The sequence below is a fragment of the Rattus norvegicus genome, chromosome 2 (genome assembly GCF_021556685.1).
Source record: "Rattus norvegicus strain SHRSP/BbbUtx chromosome 2, alternate assembly SHRSP_T2T, whole genome shotgun sequence".
Lineage (NCBI taxonomy): Eukaryota > Metazoa > Chordata > Mammalia > Rodentia > Muridae > Rattus > Rattus norvegicus.
This window is the reverse complement of record NC_141535.1, coordinates 206,434,542-206,451,341: the sequence shown is the minus strand read 5'-3', so window position 1 is coordinate 206,451,341 and position 16,800 is coordinate 206,434,542. Positions and strand designations below refer to the sequence as shown.

Sequence of the window (16,800 nt, the reverse complement as noted above, 5' to 3'; positions counted from 1 at the left end):
GTTTCTTTTTCATTCATGAAAGGTCACAGCTTCACCTGCAAGCATCTGCAGCCTCCCTGTGCCCTCCACAATCACTGTTGAGCGTAAGTCCCGCTGTTGCCATTTTCAATGTTTTCCACCACTAATGATGCCATCCCTTCTTTTTTTTTGCTGCTTTTACAATTTTTTAAAATTAGCTTTAATTTTCAGGATTTAAAAAATTTATTGTTATTTTTATTGGCAATTGTATTTTACATTTCAAATGTTATCCCTCTTCCTGGTTTCCCCTCTGCAAACCCCCCTCCTATCCCACTCCCTCCCTGCTTTTGTGAGGGTGCTCCCATACCCACTCACCCACTCCCACCTCACTGCCCTGGCATTCCCCTACACTGGGGCATCGAGCCTCCACAAGACCAAGGGTCTCTCCTCCCACTGATGCCTGAAAAGGCCATCCTCTGCTACATATGCAGCTGGAGCCATGGGTCCCTCATGTGTACTCTTTGGTTGGTGGTTTAGTCCTTGAGAGTTCTGGAGTGTCCGGTTAGTTGATATTGTTGTTCTTCCTATGAGTTTGCAAAACCCTTTGGCTCCTTCAGTTCTTCCCTTAACTCCTCCATTGGGGTCTCTGTGCTCAGTCCAATGGTTGGCTGCAAGCATCTGCTTCTGTATTGGTCAGGCTCTGGCAGAGCCTCTCAGGAGACAGCTATATTAGGCTCCTGTCAGCAAGCACTTCTTGGTATCAGCAATATTGTCTGCATATGGGATAGATCCCCAGGTGGGGCAGTCTCTGGATGACCTTTCCTTCAGTTTCTGCTCCAGTCTTTGTCCCTGCATTTCCTTTAGACAGGAGCAATTCTGTTATTATTTTTGAGATATGTGGGTGGCCCCATCCCTCAACCAGGGGCCATGCCTAACCTCTGGTTATGGTCTCTACCGATTCTGTCTCCCCTTTGTTAGGTATTTCAGCTAATGTCATCCCTGTTGGGTCCTGGGAACCTCTTGCTTTCCAGGCATTTGGAACTTTCTAGTGGCTACCCCCAGTTCCTTATCCCCTATTGCTGCACATCTCTGTTCAATTTCCTGAGCATCTGTACTTCTCCTGTCTCCTCCCACACCTGATCCTGTCGCCCTTTTCCCTTTCCCTCCTTTCTTCCTCCCAGGTCCCTCCCACCTTCTACCTTCTGTGATTATTTTATTCCCCTTTCCAAGTAGGACTGAAGCGTCCACACTTTGGTCTTCCTTCTTGAGCTTCATATGGTCTGTAAGTTGTATCATGGGTAATCTGAGCTTTTCTCCTAATACCCACTTATCAGTGAGTGCATACCAGGTGTGTTTTTCAATTCGCCTAAGAATTTCATGAAGTCATTTTTTTTTAATAGCTGAGTAGTACTCCATTGTATAAATGTACCACATTTTCTGTATCCATTCCTCTCTTGGAGGGCATCTGGGTTCTTTCCAGCTTCTGGCTATTATAAATAAGGCTGCTATGAACATAGTGAAGCATGTGTCTGTTGTATGTTGGAGCATCTTTTGGGTATATATGCCCAGCAGAGGTATAACTGGATCCTCAGGTAATGGAATGTCCAATTTTCTGAGGAACCTCCAGACTGATTTCCAGAATGGTTGTACCAGTTTGCAATCCCACAAACAATGGAGGAGTGTTCCTCTTTCTCTACATCCTCACCAGCATTGGTTGTCACCTGAGGTTTTTTTTGTTTTTTTGTTTTTTGTTTTTTTTAATCTTAGCCATTCCGACTGGTCTGAGGTGGAATCTCAGGGTTGTTTTGATTTGCATTTCCTGGATGACTAAGGATGTTGAGCTTTTCTTTAGGTGCTTTTCGTCTATTCAAGATTCCTCACTTGTGAATTCTCTGTTTAGTTCTATACCCCATTTTTTGATTGGGTTTATATGGTGCTGGGGGTCAAGGAGTCCACTAACTGAGCCATGTTCCCAGCCTGTACATGTCTTATGGCATTGCTTCACTGAGGGTGTGGGTAGGCACACGGTTTTCTGTCTTGCTGCTATAGGTAGGGGAAGAACTTGGTATTCTCCCCCTCAGTGTTTGCCGATACTGGAGACTTCTTGTTACTGGAATTGTATGTAATCTTTCCCTGTGGTTCTACTGATAACATAACGGGTGAGGCCCCCTCTGGCACTATAGGTGAGAAGGGAGGGATACCAGTAACTGTCCATTGGGGTGTAATTCCAAGTTCTACTGTTAGCACCTCTGAGGGGAGTGGGGCTTTCTTGTAAGATGTTGTTGTCTGGATTATTACACGATTGCCTTCAATGCTTCTGTGATCAGGGAGGAAGGGAGTGTGGTTGCCCCTTGACAGCCTAGTAGGGTAGGACTCTAAGATCCCTTCTCAGCCTTTGCTAGTGGGCTAGGATACAGCCATTCTTGTTTTTCTGTGATGTGTGGCTGTACCAGTGTATTCACTGTGGGAGCTTTTCCTGTTTTTTACTAGGGTCACCTCTTCTGGTCTTTGACTATAGAAAGGAAGATTTTGTTGATGGAAAGGCCCTATTGCACCATGGTTTGTCGGTCACTCGCTTCTTTAGAAGCAAATACGGGATTTATATGGCAAAACCAAATCCCAAAGACCCTCATTGCTATGTTGTTTCTTGAATCTCACGGTTCCTAACTAGTTTAATCTTCATCTGTTTTTTGTTTTTTTTGTTTTTTTTGGAATCTTCATTTGTTTGTTTCATATATGGGATTTAAAAAAATTATTCAGTGAGAACAACAGGGGAAAGTATATGTACTTCATCTTCCTACAAGTGACGGCATTGCCTTATACTTTGAGAGACTTGGCATGGCTGTAGTGTTCGGTCTGATGTTGACTATGGAAGGCTGTATGATATCCCTGACCATGCTCCTGTGTGTGTGTGACTGTATAAGAAAACAGGAACTCTGCAGAAGGGATTAAGAATCTTGGTTTTAGTGAGAGTCAGGGAATCATCTAGGGGAGAAGGCAACAAGGCAGAGGATATATCCATGTACCTTGAAGGTGGGAGGAGTGGAAAGAGGTCAAGGAATTTGACAGCCATTGGACAGTGGTAGGGATAAGGAAACAGAGCGTCTCCTCAGAGCTTCCAGTTCTGCCACACTTTGGTCTTAGCCCAGCGAAAGTGCAATTAGCTGTCGAAACGCCAACTTCTGTGTTCTTCTTAACCACTGTGGTTGTGGTCATCTACAGCAGCCAGCGCACGGTCAGAAAATACTGGCGGTATGGTGCACAGGTTACAGTGACAGCCAAGGTTATTCTGAACTTCTCGAGGTTGTCCTACTTTGTATTTGGAGCATTTGACGTGGGGGAGTGACCATGTGATGCCGGTATTGCTCAAGGAAGACTGGGCTGCAGGTTGCACTCGATGAATCACATAGATGGGGGTCAGAGAGGCTAAAAAGGAGGCCACTCAGTCTGTCAGGGAGACGGGCTTACTAAGATGTTAGATATGGGCTGCAGAGACAGAGACGTGTACCGGGAATATTTCAAGGGGAAAAAATAGGCTTTGAAGACCAACTGGTGCTGTGAAGGACGAAGAGTATGAAGTCAGCAATGACGCAAATTCGTGAATAATTAACAGGGTCATTAGGAGAGAAGTGGGGGTGAAAATTGTTGCACAGTGTCCCCATCTGTCACAAATTATGGAATAGGCACGAGGGACTGACTGCCTTCTTTCTTTCAGACCTGAAAAGTCAATCAGAGGCCTTTAAGCTGTATGGGTTCTAAATCTGTCTGTAGAAAAGCTGGTTAGTCATAGCCTAATTTCCTTGAAAAAAAAAAAACACCAAACCAAAACAAAAGAAAACAAAAATCGAGCCAAGGTCCAGGTGTTGGGTGGATGTGTCTTAGACAGAGCCTCTACTTGTGTCACCTGTGTTCATCGAGGTTTGACGACACTTCTGCGAACCGCTGATCAGCTAACACATCAGCAGTTCCGAACTTTTCCTTTGTTTGATGTTTTTCTATTTAAAGATTTCTCCAGGATATAAATAAAGATGTTTGCGAAACACCCATCGAGTGTGTTTCTTAAACTTAAAACTAAAAATACCATCCTTTAAGCTATAAATATAACTGTGAACCCAAAATGTTTCTACTATTAAATGCCCTTTAGATTCTGGCGATGGTATACAGATAACTGCTATGATTAGCCCGCTCTGAACGCCCGCTTCTGAAAGACAACCTGTAGACATGTGGAGTCAGGCCGTGTTTGTTAGACTGGACCACTCTGCTCGAACCTTCTCCCAAGTATCCACACAGAGCTGAAAACCAACCAGGAGCTCCATCCATTTTGAATTGTCTTCACAAAGTAACAACTTTGTGTCTGAAACCCTTTTCAGTTTTTTCCTTTAAGGTTTATTTTATGTGTATATATGTGAGCTTGCTTTTCTGTCTGTGCACTGTGTGTGTGCAGTGCCTGAAGAAGGTGTCAGATCCCTTGGAATTGGAGTCACGGGTGGGTTGTCAGAACCACCTGGTACAGGCGATTCGAACCAAACCTCTCAAAGGGCAGCCAGTGCTCTTAACTTTTGAACCATCTGTCTCTCCAGTGCCCTCCCACCCCCACTCCGACCCTTTTCACTCTTAAATCCATGGATTCCCAAGTTCACCATGATATTAGTTGTAAGCTGTTGTCTGTTAGATACATTTTTGCATCTTCATTTAGTTACAAGCCTCTTGTTCAGAGTGCTTGCTAAGAAGTCTGGGGCTCCAGTCAAACTATGTGGTGGTATAAACCTGGAATCCCAGCACTGGGAAGGAGAGGCAGGAGCCTCAGAGGTTCGAGTACATCCTCACCTACACAGTAACTCGTGGGTTCTGCAGGACTGAGTACTACCGGTTCTTTTTATAATTTTGCATGTTCAGCAGTAGTCAAAGGAGCACAGCTTAACTGTTTCCACAACAAATGTAAACACGTAATACTTGGTCTTTCCTAAAGTATAAGAACTTAAGGTCTTCAGTATTATTAAGAAATTATAGTTCAACAGTAGACGATGTCATGGTCTGTCTATTAATATAGCAGGTGTTTTTGCCTAAGTTTTTAGTTTACATTATTGTTAAAAGTCACATTTTTTTTAGTTACATAAATTGATGATTTTCTTTTTACTATTTACTCTTGAACCTTTCAATTTATTCAATTCATCAGTTGACATTAATAAGTCACTAAGGGAAAATAATCCTAATGTGGGTTCAAATATCAACAGTAATTAATAATTAGAATTTTCAACAGTTGTGGCAGAAGAAACTTACTTGTGCCAATTACATTAGATAAAAGCTTGGATTTTTTTGAAATAAGCTATAAAATTAAAATTTATTTTTCATCATAAAATTTTAACCACTTTGGATAAATAGCTCATTGATCTTAAATGTATTCACAGTGTTCTGTAGCCTTCCCTACTATTTGTGGGATTTTTTTTTAATCATTCCGGATAAAAAGTTTATACCTATTAAACATAAAACCTGCACTGATCCCTTCTCCTAGTTCCTGGTGACCTCTGTTTTACAAAAATCTCACAGCGCAGATATCTCATGTCTGGCTTATTTTACTTTGTGTATTTTCATAACTCGCCCACATCATCATAGTTAATGGTACATATCAAATGTGTAGCCTGGTCTTGGTAGCATGCATCAGAATGTTATCTGCCTCTCCTATTTTTGCTTTTATAGGGATTCAACCCAGGTCTTTTGCATGTAAGGCAAGCCCACTATCAGGGAGCGACACTGCCAGCTTAAATCCTGAATACTATTCCGCTGTATTTTGTTTATGCACTAACTTGTTAATGGGCATTTGAGTTGTTGCCAACGTTGGGATATTGTGAGCAATGAGGGCCTGTGCTCAGTTCTTTTAGAGTTGCTGGACTGTTGTGGAATTCTCTGTGTTGCTTTTGGAGGCACTGCCAAGTTCTGTTTCACAGCAGTTGCTCCATGCTACATCTCCACCTGCAATGCATGCTGGTCTTGTATGCAGTCATGCACTGCTCTGTGTCCTCAAATGGCCAGAGATGGAAAGAGTTGGAAGATTATTGTGCTAGAATATAAAGTGTACAGTTTGTCTAGACATGCAAATGACTTCCCAGCTGATCACAGAAATTCTATACCTAAAAGCAGATTTATCTACCTGAGTCTTTCAAAGTTTATCCCAAATGATTTTCCCCTTTCTAGTGATTTCCTTGTGCATTTCAGGATTAAAAGCCTTCCCCTACACCATCAGAAACCCCACAAAATCATCCACATGTTCCCCGACATGTGTGATTCTCCGAATACTTTTCTTCATACTCTTTGCCTCTTGGTGTCTACTTCCTGTCTGCCATTTTGATATTCTTCAACTATTTTACTAGTGAGTACCCTAGTGAAAGCTAGTTTACCTGTAGGTCTGTCATACCTCTGAGATGTGAGTAGGAAGTGCACAGAGAAGATTGGTCCTCTGGTCATTGCTAGACCAAACCAGAAAATGCGTTAGGCAGCTGGGGAGATGGTTCAGTGTACAAAGCACTTGCCACGCATCATGACGACCAGAGGTTAGATCCTCAGAACCCATGTAAGAGCCCGGCAGACTCTTTGGCCTGCCTGTAAACTTTTTATCTGGGAGGCAGAGACAGGGTATCTGTCCCCTGAGGCAAGCTAGCCTAGCTTGTCTGTGAGCTCTAGGCTCAGTGGAGAAACTGCCTCAGCATGTTAAAGTGGAGGGTGACTGAAGAAGACATCTGACCACAACTTCAGGCCTCCACATGCACACACATGCACAACACACATGTACATACACGTACACATATAATACGTGCACACACATACACACATATGCATGCACACACATACACACTAATACATATACACACATACATATACACACATACACTTTACATGCAGTTGCACATATACATACATACACAACACACATACATACACCATTATACACACACACATACCACACCAGACCACACCATGTACCTACACATGCTTAGAAGAAAATGGGTTAGGTTTCTATATTAAATGACCAAATCATGGCTTTTGATGAACACTGGGGTCAAAGTTGGTTCATCCTGGTAACCAGCGTCTTACATGGAATGTCTGAAGGTAACAGTGAACAGACGGGATAACGTAATGCAGTGACAGCCTCCTTTAAGGAGGTGAGGGAGGGCAAGTGAGCCCCACATAGAGGCAATGGCACAGTGTCTTCCTGCACTCAAAACCACAAATATTTAGAATACACTTGAGTTGCACAAAAAGCAGATATTTCCAAAGAAGCAGCCAAGCTAACTACACATTGGCTCATACTGAAGCCAAATTACTTAGTTATTATTTTTTTTTTATATCGCACATAGGTCTATCTGAAATCTGACTAATTAGGGCCAGGATGTGGCCTAAAACACTCACCCCAAACCCAGCTTTACCTCTCAAAAAGGCTGCATTCAAATGGAGACAAGTCTCTCCCTGCTGCTTCCAAGAGCATTAGTGAAGGGCCAGTCATTTCTTGCTCTTGGAAAATGTGCTACAGTATTGGAAGATTGGCTTTTAGTAGATGTGTTAGCTTTACAAGAACCGAGTTTTCAACATTAAATACTTTAAAAGACACATTTTACTTCTTTTGTTTGAGAGGAGGCTTTTAAGGCGCGACAGACAGCGCTACAGAAGCTAGCACGGTACCCCGTCTGTGGAAAGCTATCTCCGTGAAAGGCCGCTTCCTTTTGCTCAAGAAGCAATTGCGTACATCATTGCCTAGCAACACTCGCTTCAGCTCTGACACCTTATTCATCTTTAATATTCAGGTTCAGATCAAGTCTTTCCAGAGACAGGGCAGGTTGAGTCTTTGAAACCAAGCAAGTGGAAGTTGTCACTTGGCAATTTTCACCCTCGGGCTGTCAGCATGCTCTGACTCTTCAGCTTGTAACCCATGTTTGAATTGGAAATCTCTTTTCACTTTAGACTCTTTGAGGTCCTTCTGCCATTGTTCCCACTTGATCTCGGTTTCTCCTAAATCCCTACAAATGCTGCCACAATGTCTGTACTTGGGGCATCACATTTAAGTATCTTAGCATGACTCCTGAGACCCATGACGAGGAAGGATGCATCCCCAAGTCCTCTGTGTCAGTCAATTAAACAGTGCTGTGTTCTGTGTGCCATTTCCTCAGCTTGTGTTTGTTCTGGGGTGTGGTGAGGTGTGGTGGGGTAGGGTTTAACCTTGGCTGGATGAGTACTGCTGATCTTTCCAGATAGGACCCTGTATCCTTGAAGGACAGGGATTCATTCTGAGAGATATGTCTGTAGGCAGTTCTGACATCCGGTGTACAAACCTGGATGTATAGGCTGGCCATCACCAACATGGCTTTTAGAAGGTGGGGCATGGGACTGCTGCATTGGACATTGGGTTTTATGGAAAACTTCCTTTCTTATTGGGGGGTGGGATGAAGAGAGTACAAGGGAGAGAGATGAGAGAGAGACAAAGAAGAGAGAGGTGTGTATGTGTATCTATGTGTGTGGGTGCATGTGCACACAGACACAGACACTTGGCCTCTGGATTCATTGGGGATGTCTGATTCCTTTAGATAGGGCTAGGCCCCTTTGACTTGTGTCTCATATGATTCTGGGCCACAGTGCCTCAGTATGCTAGATCTCAGTGGTTTACTTCTCCTTATTAAAGTAGGACTTTCTTAAGGGACAAGGATTCTGCTATCTATCTATCTATCTATCTATCTATCTATCTATCTATCTATCTATCTATCTTAGTTTTTCAAGATGGGGTTTTTCTATGTGTAGCCCTAATCTCTCCTGGAACTTACTCTGTAGACCAGGCTGGCCTTGAACTCACAGAGATCCAACTACCTCTGCCTCCAGAGTGCTGGGGTTCAAGGTTTGGGCCAATACCGACCAGCTCTGTCTTTTATTCTTAAATCCCACCTTTCTCTGTGTGGCATGTCTGAATTTGTCTGAATGTGTGACAAGGCAGAGCCTCTCCCCTACGGCAATAGTTCTTGGATGTTCCTGTAGGAATTCATGAGCTGTCTCCAGACCTATTCTTTCTCTGTCAAGGACTCTGCTATTTCTTACTACTGTTTGAAGCCCATAAGAGTCAAGCATCAGATCAGGGTTATGATACATGTTGGCGTGAAGCAAAAAGGCTCGGAGTATACAAAAGTGAAGGTAGGATGCTTTGAAGATGCAAAAATATAAGAGGCTAAGCTACGCTTTTCTAAACATTTGCACAAAGGAAAGAAATACTAAGGTTGTTTTAAATCCATGTTTTTTCAGCTGATATAGAAGATCAACTGTGATTTTGTGGATACTAATATCATTGGCTTATATATCCTAGGCTTTGAAAGTATGTGAAGGTTAGCTTCTAAAATATAACTTCTACCACCATAGAAGACAGATACAGCCCGACTCGTTAGATTTCTGAGCTATTGTTTGTATTTTAAAAATCTCATCTAATTTTAGAAGTATTGAATTTATTTAGAAACATAATGGTATACTTCACCTTTCTAGTCTAATTGTTAAATATTTTGTTAATATCCTTTCTTGTTAAGATATAGCATCGAAAGAAGACCATTATTTACCATTATTTATTTTAAATATTTTATTCTCTCCCTCCCTCCCTCTCTCTCTCTCTCTCTCTTTCTCTCTCTCTCTCTCTCTCTCTCTCTCTCTCTCTCTCTCTCTCACAGGAAACAAGCATCATTGTGGGTCCAAGGAGACATTTTTCGATCCAAACTGAAAAATAGACCGTCCAGTGAAGGAAGTATTACTAAAATTATTTCTAGCTTGGATGATATGTCTATTGCTGGGAACTTATCTAAATTACAAAGCACAGAAAGGATTGGAGAGGTGAGTTTTCCCCAGGAGCCATCTATCTCCCTAACACCAACATTCTTTGTCCATTTGTTTTCGCATTGAACACACATCTCATGAACTTTTCTTTCTTTTTAAAACATCTACCTTTCTCTCTCTCTCTCTCTCTCTCTCTCTCTCTCTCTCTCTCTCGCTATCTGTGTGGGTGTGTGGGTGGAGAGGTGTATGTGCATACATGCTACAACACATGTGTGGTAGTCAGAGGACAACTTTTGGGAATTGGCTCTCACCTTTTACCAGGTGGGTTCTGGAGATCCCAGCTGAGATTGTCATCAGCCTCGGTGGCCTTGGTGGCAAGCATCTCTTCCTGCTGAGCCACATCTCCAGCTCAAGTGGCCTTCTCTATCGCCTGGGCTCCTGGGAGGGCTACGTTTCTAAGCTTGGAGTCATTCTCCTGTAGCGTACTGAGCAGAGCACAGACAGCAAAGACAGCAGTTGTCCTTGAAGAGTCAGGAATAAAGTCATAATTTAAGGCGAACACTTATGAAGAGTGTAGGCCTATTTATAGAAAGGCAACAGGGAAGTAAAGTTTCCATTTGAAAACAGAAATAGATACTGAGAAGAAAAAGTTGGGTGCTGCGATTGGATTGTAGCAGAGGCTGTACCTAGCACAAGTGGTCCTTTGAAAGCTTCCATTTCATTTTGATTTCTAAAGAGTGCAGAGGGAAATCAGAGTCAGGACAACTTGTTTTACCCAGACTCTTCTCCAAACAAACCACTTTAAATCGTCATTCTATCGTGGCTGATTTACTCCACACTACCCCCTCCCCCCAGTAAACTAGATAGTATCTCTATTTGCTTCCAAGGATCTTGTGTTCCAGAGGTGGGCTGACTTCAGCTTTAGAGCATGATGCCTTCCGTGTCTGTCTGATCTCAAACTTATTGTTCTCTGTTTTCTCTGAAGTAGCAGGAAATGACTTATGAAGGATTCGGAGTCTGAGCTTGTGGGGAGCTGGAAGCAACTGTGTTAGCATCATTTGTTCTAATTTTCCTCTGTGGCTAGGAAGTGAGAGTTCAGAAAAGGGATGTGCCCAAGAGTCTTGAATTATTTAATAGCAGAATCACTTTCAGAACTGGGCATCCAATGCTTAGTTTAAGTGGCTCTTCCTCCCCAAGCCTCAAGAAAGGGTCTGTAGCCCAGGCTAACTTGAAACTCATGATGATCCACCTGCCTCAGCCACCTGAATGCTGGGATTGTAGTCGTAAGCCATCGTGCCTGACCCTAGCTTAGCTCTTTGCATAACATTGTGCCTGAAATAAAGCTAAGAATTTGGGTTATACTTTTTATTCCTAAAGAGGTAAAAGGCAGGGCTGGGGAGACAGTTCAGTGGTAAAGCTGTTGCCTTGTTAGCGTGAGAACTGGAGTTCATTCCCGCAGAGACCAAGGACAAGCTGGGCAAGAGTGGTAGCTACCTATAATCTTAGAATAGGGGAGGCAATGGTAGGGGATCCCCTGAGTAAGAGACCCTGCCTCAGTAATTAAAGTGGAGAGTAATCAAGGACACTTGATGTCAGTTTGGAACATCAGACATTTACATACATCTGTATGCACATGCATGTACCTACATACATGCTCACACATGCACACACATGCACACGCACGTCCTCACACACATGCAGAAATGAAAGAGCCTGGTGAAATATTTAAGCAGTAAGTGTAGATTTACACTGCCTTAGCTGGAGGTCCGTTGACCCAGGCCAGAGTCTTGAGGAAATTTAGCTCCCAGGACCCACATGGATGGAATACAGAGCTGTCTCAAACCACGCTTGGCATCCTCTGAAGGCTTCTTCTAGTCAGAAAGGCATGCGAGCTTGGCGAGGTGAGGGTGTGCTTCACCCTAGGACACAGGGTGGAGATTGCTGAAGGAACAGGGACCTATCTTCTGGTCCAAAGACAGTGCATTCCCCTTGTTCTCAAAAGGTGAAGGGAATGGCAGCTCTCTAGAACCTCCTCTACTCCTGAGGGCAATCTCATGATTGAACCACTCCACCAAGAGGCCCCCATCCAATACCCTCACTGTGGGTTAGGATTTCGACATAGAAACTCTGGGGAATGTGTTCAAATGTGTAAATGTCAGTAGGGCCCATCGATATTTATTTCATTTTAGCTGTTCATGAGTGCTATTGTTTGTACTGTTTGAGTGAGGAAATCAAGAAACAACTACACCAAACAACCCTTCAGGTGCCAGAGCCCATCGCTGCAGGGAAGGCATGACGTTGGGTGCTTCTATGGCAGTGAGAGCACGTGGTAGCTATTTCTTCATGTCATAGCCAGTGGGAAGCAGAGAAACTAGGCCTGGGAGATGGGTAGGGCTCTAAAGCTTAACTCCTGGCTTCCTCCATCCCTCTCAGCAACCTATTTTCACCTCCGGAAAGTTCCACATCCTTCCAAAACAGTACTACCAGCTGGGGACCGTGTGCTCAAACACAGGAGTCTATGCCCGGTGTCCATGTCATAGCAGATGGCCTAATCCTACTTAGTAGCTTCTTTGTGGCTTGAGGACCACTTCATACATAGTCGATGCCTTATACAACAAACACTTCTGGACATTTTGTAGATGGGTTAATCCAGTACCAGAACTGGAACTCATACCATTATAACCCAGTGCTAGTGCGATGAAACACTGCACAGAGAGGGGGAATCAAGTGGAGTCAGTGGAGTTAGCGATGCATTTAGTATTTTGTGAGCGTCAAGTAGAAAAATCCGAATGCCTCAAGGATTTTAGTGTTTTCTATATTGGTCTTTACTGGTCTACAGAGGAGCGGCCTATGAGAGTTCTGGATATATTTGTGCACAAAGTACAAAAGGCTATGTCCCTCTAAACATTACCTTTATAAAAGTAAAGGATTGAAAGCAGAGAATCTCAGTTCCGTTTGGATTTGTGGCCCTACGGTAGTTTTCTTGTGATTGGTAATTAAGAGGCACTGTCCTGGCTGAGTTAGAACATCCGAATATAAGAAAACAGTATCTGGAAAGGCTGGGACTTTCTGGTGAATTTCTCGGCACACTCAGAACTGTGGAGTCCTTCAGAGCCGAAGCTGTGCCTTTGTGGAGCCTGGCCTTCAGCGCTGTGAATTACACTCACCACCCATGTGGGCGCAGCTTCTGTTCCCCGTCCACGCTCTTGCCGAGCTGGGAGCTTTTCTTCCGTGCTGAGGTTTTCTAACCTCCTCCCATCACGTTTTTGCTCCCTGGGCTGCACAGTCTTAGTAAATGCTACTTGCATGAACAAAGAAAGCTTAGCATTTTAGATCCAAGAATAAACGAGAACAGTCACATGAAATGGAGCCGGTCCAAATGGTGCGATGATGTCACATGCTCAAACACAAAACAATGCCAAAAATAAGGATTTGGTATGACATTCAGGGGCAAAAGAAGCCGAGAAAGTGGCCGAAAGAAGAAACGAGAAAAGCTTCAGGTAGAGACAAATATTTGAGCTAAACTAGGAGTTTAGTGGTGACAACCAGCTAGGTAGTATCCACTGTGTGCCAGGAACCATTTTGAGAATCCTACGTGGATTAACCCCTATTATATAATATGGCTCAGCCACTAGAATGAAGACCCTTTGAGAAAGATATAATGGAGGCAGAGAAGGGCAGGCAGCCACCCAAGGTCACACACAGGTTGTAGGGAGTTGTCCTTTGAACGTAGGCACACTGGTTCACAGATTGTACTTCTCCACGAGTCCACTCTGTGGCTCTAGTATGTCACTCTTCTGTGACTTAAAGCAAGACCTTTGCCAGCTCCTCCCCTGAAACTTCTCTCAGAGTCACAAAAAGTTCGGTCTTTGATTTAGCGACTCGTCTACCAACCGTCAGTGGCTGGCTAGAGATGTCACTTAGACGCAGATGCCAGACGTTGCTCATGTTCAGCCAACTCTGTGTGAATTGGTGACTGAGCAGAGAGGACCGTGGTGCTGCGTCTTTGAGAATCACATCTTCCATCTCCAAGGCTTTAAGTACCTTGCTCCCACCCTCAGGATGGGGAGGTGTGTCTGTTCCCATGGGAATGCCACCAGGAGCCACCAGAGGCTTTCAGGAGGACAGTGGCAGCACAGAAATTCACGGTGTGGGGTGCCTCTTCTAGCTTTAGTTTGGAAGGTGTGCTGGGGCCACAGAAGACTGGAATAAAGGGCCAGGAGGTTGGCGATGGGGAAGCAATCCAGGCCAACGAAGTGAGCTCACACAAACCCAAACTAAGTCACCTTCCTTCTCTTGTCCCTTCCTCTTCCTTCCCGTTTCTCCTCTTCCTCCTGCCTTTCTTTCTTTTTGGTGGTGCTGGGATGAAACCCAGAGCCTTGCGTATCCTAAACCATCTCCCAGGCTCTACCACTGAGGTACAGCTCCAGCCTCTGAAATCTAGAAGCTTCTGATCTCAGGAACTTATTGTAAAGATATCTTTGTCTACCCCTAACTTCCATATTGGACAGGTTCAACATCGGAATACTGAGAAGAACTTTGGCACTAGTGCCCCATCCACCTTTTCTATAAATTGTTTGAATTTGTTAACCATTCACTTCTCATACTCGACTGCCTTCAAAAATAAAACCAAACACAAACAAGCAGTTATACCTTTATACTCCTTAGTCCTTCAAATACCCTAAAATATGTACATAAATAAACAATAACATGGTTTCTCTTTTGCTAGGTTTCTTTGGACCTACTTGCATATCTAGATCTTTTATCGAGTTGCCTCCTCCTTCCTGACTTTGCTGCACCCGCCTCTAAACCATCTTCTCTCATCAGACTATTACAGAAGCCTCTTAACTCTCACCTCATTCTTGGTCCTTTCTGTCCTCAATTCATTTTCTAACCACAGAATAGCTGGAAGGACATGTTTGCAGTATATTCAAATACATTTCTAAGAATATACAGAACTCCTAATGCAATGTATACAAATAAAATATGAGGACCTCCTGGTTCTTACAGGTCTACAGAACAAGTCTGCATTCCTAGAAATGAAATGGGAATTTGCAGATTAGGATGACATTCAAATCATCTGTCGAATTTTAAAGACGTACTCTTAAGCTTTGCTAGGAGAGGTTCAAGAGGGTGTATGTATACTCTGGAGGGTGACTGGTTAGAAGGAGAGAGAGCTTTAAAGTGAGCTTAGCAAATCTGCTTCATGAACTTTCCTTTCACAGTACTAGGGCAGGGTTAGACAAACACTTGCATCTAGAATGACGTTTGTTAAAGCCGTGTACAGCGTTGAAAGGCAGAGAACAGTCTGACCTAAAAGTGCTCATTAAATAAACAATTTGGCATGTCTAGACAACAGGATTTTATGGAGCTATAAAATGACAAGGCGGGGCTCTTTTTCATTTGTCATCTTCATTTGAAACAGCACAGTAAATATGTATTCTTAATGAAGAAATAACTCTCAAAGCCGAGTGTAATACAACCTGTTTCTGTAAGGAGGAGAAGGTCAGGAGAAAGTCAGGGTGACAGGAGAGAGGGGAACATGCATAGTACAGTAAAAATCCTGGAGAGTGGTGCCAGTCGTGTGGTTGTTGCTGACTTTTGATAGGAAAATGATTTAACATTTGTGTTTTATTTCTTAAGACAAACATATGATAAGCATACTATATATATACTCTATTGTCTGTTATCTATCATCTATACATATATCTAAATCATCTATCTATCTAAATCATCTATGTGTCTATCATCTATCTATCTATCTATCTATCTATCTATCTATCTATCTATCTATCTATGTATCTATCTATCTAAATCATCTATGTGGCTATCATCTATCTATCATCTGTTTATCTCTCATCTATCATCTATCATCTATCTAAATCATCTATGTGCCTATCATCTATTTATCTATCATGTTTATCTTTCATCTATCTATCTATCTATCTATCTATCTATCTATCTATCTATCATCTATCTAAATCATCTATGTGTCTATCTATCTGTCTGCCTCAGTTGATTTTCTGTTGCCATGACAAAGCACCATAACCCAGTGCAGCTTGTAGAAGGAAGAATCTGTCGATGCTTACAGTTTCAGAGGGTGACTCCATGACCATTTTGATGAGGAACATGCCATCAGGCAGGCAGGCATCGCTCTGGAGCATGCCTGAGAGCTTATACATTTAAGACAACAGCCATGAGGCAGAGAGAGAGAGAGAGAGAGAGAGAGAGAGAGAGAGAGAGAGAGAGAGAGAGAGAGAGAGAGAGTATATGAGAATGTGCTGACTGGGAAACATTGGCTTTTGAAACTTCAAAACCCACCCCTAGTGGGAAACATTGGCTTTTGAAACTTCAAAACCCACCCCTAGTGGTAAACCTATTCCAGTAAGGTCATGCCTCTAAATCTTTCCAAAACAGTTCCACTCACTGGTGACCAAATACTTAATTATATGAGCCTATGGAGGCCATTCTCATTCCAATCACCAGATTCCACTCTCTGGCTACCATGGGTTTGCATTTAGTGCAATTTCAAAAGTCCCCATAGTCTTTCACAGTCCCCTCACTGTCTAAAATCCACAGCCTTTTCTGAGACTCAAAACAATCTCTTAAATATAAGCCCTTGTAAAATCAAAACAAACAAACAAGCCACAAAACCCAATATACTTCTAACATACTATGGCACAGAAATATATCATTATTCTGAAAGGGAGGAATGGGGCATAGTGAGAGAATATTGGATCAAAGTGTGATCGAAACCCAGCAGGGCAAATTCCAAATCCTGTAGCTTGGCCTCCAATGCCAAAGGGCTTAGATGGCTCCACCCGTCCAGATTTTCTGACTGCAACACCGTTCTTCCTCCTCTTCTCTTAAAGAAAAGCACTCTTCTCTTCTCCAGGGAGTGTGAGCAGGGACTATGTATGTATTGTTTCCTTCTCTTTCTTCTTTTTAAAGATTAATTTATTCATTTTTAAATTATCTTTAATATTTTTTTACAGTCCAGTCATTACCTCCCTGCCACCACCCCCATCGATCCTCGACAGTTCCTCATCC

General features: G+C 43.0%; 1 protein-coding gene across 14 annotated transcripts in view; it reads left to right on the top strand.

Annotated features, from left to right (window-relative positions):
* The window catches only part of Cdc14a (cell division cycle 14A), a 166,642-nt gene that overhangs the window by 114,173 nt on the left and 35,669 nt on the right, over positions 1 to 16,800 (top strand). For all 14 annotated transcript variants that reach the window (XM_087624813.1, XM_087624815.1, NM_001134856.1 and 11 more), the window contains 1 exon segment: positions 9,648 to 9,807. In XM_087624813.1, coding sequence (XP_087480939.1) covers positions 9,648 to 9,807 — 160 coding nt within the window.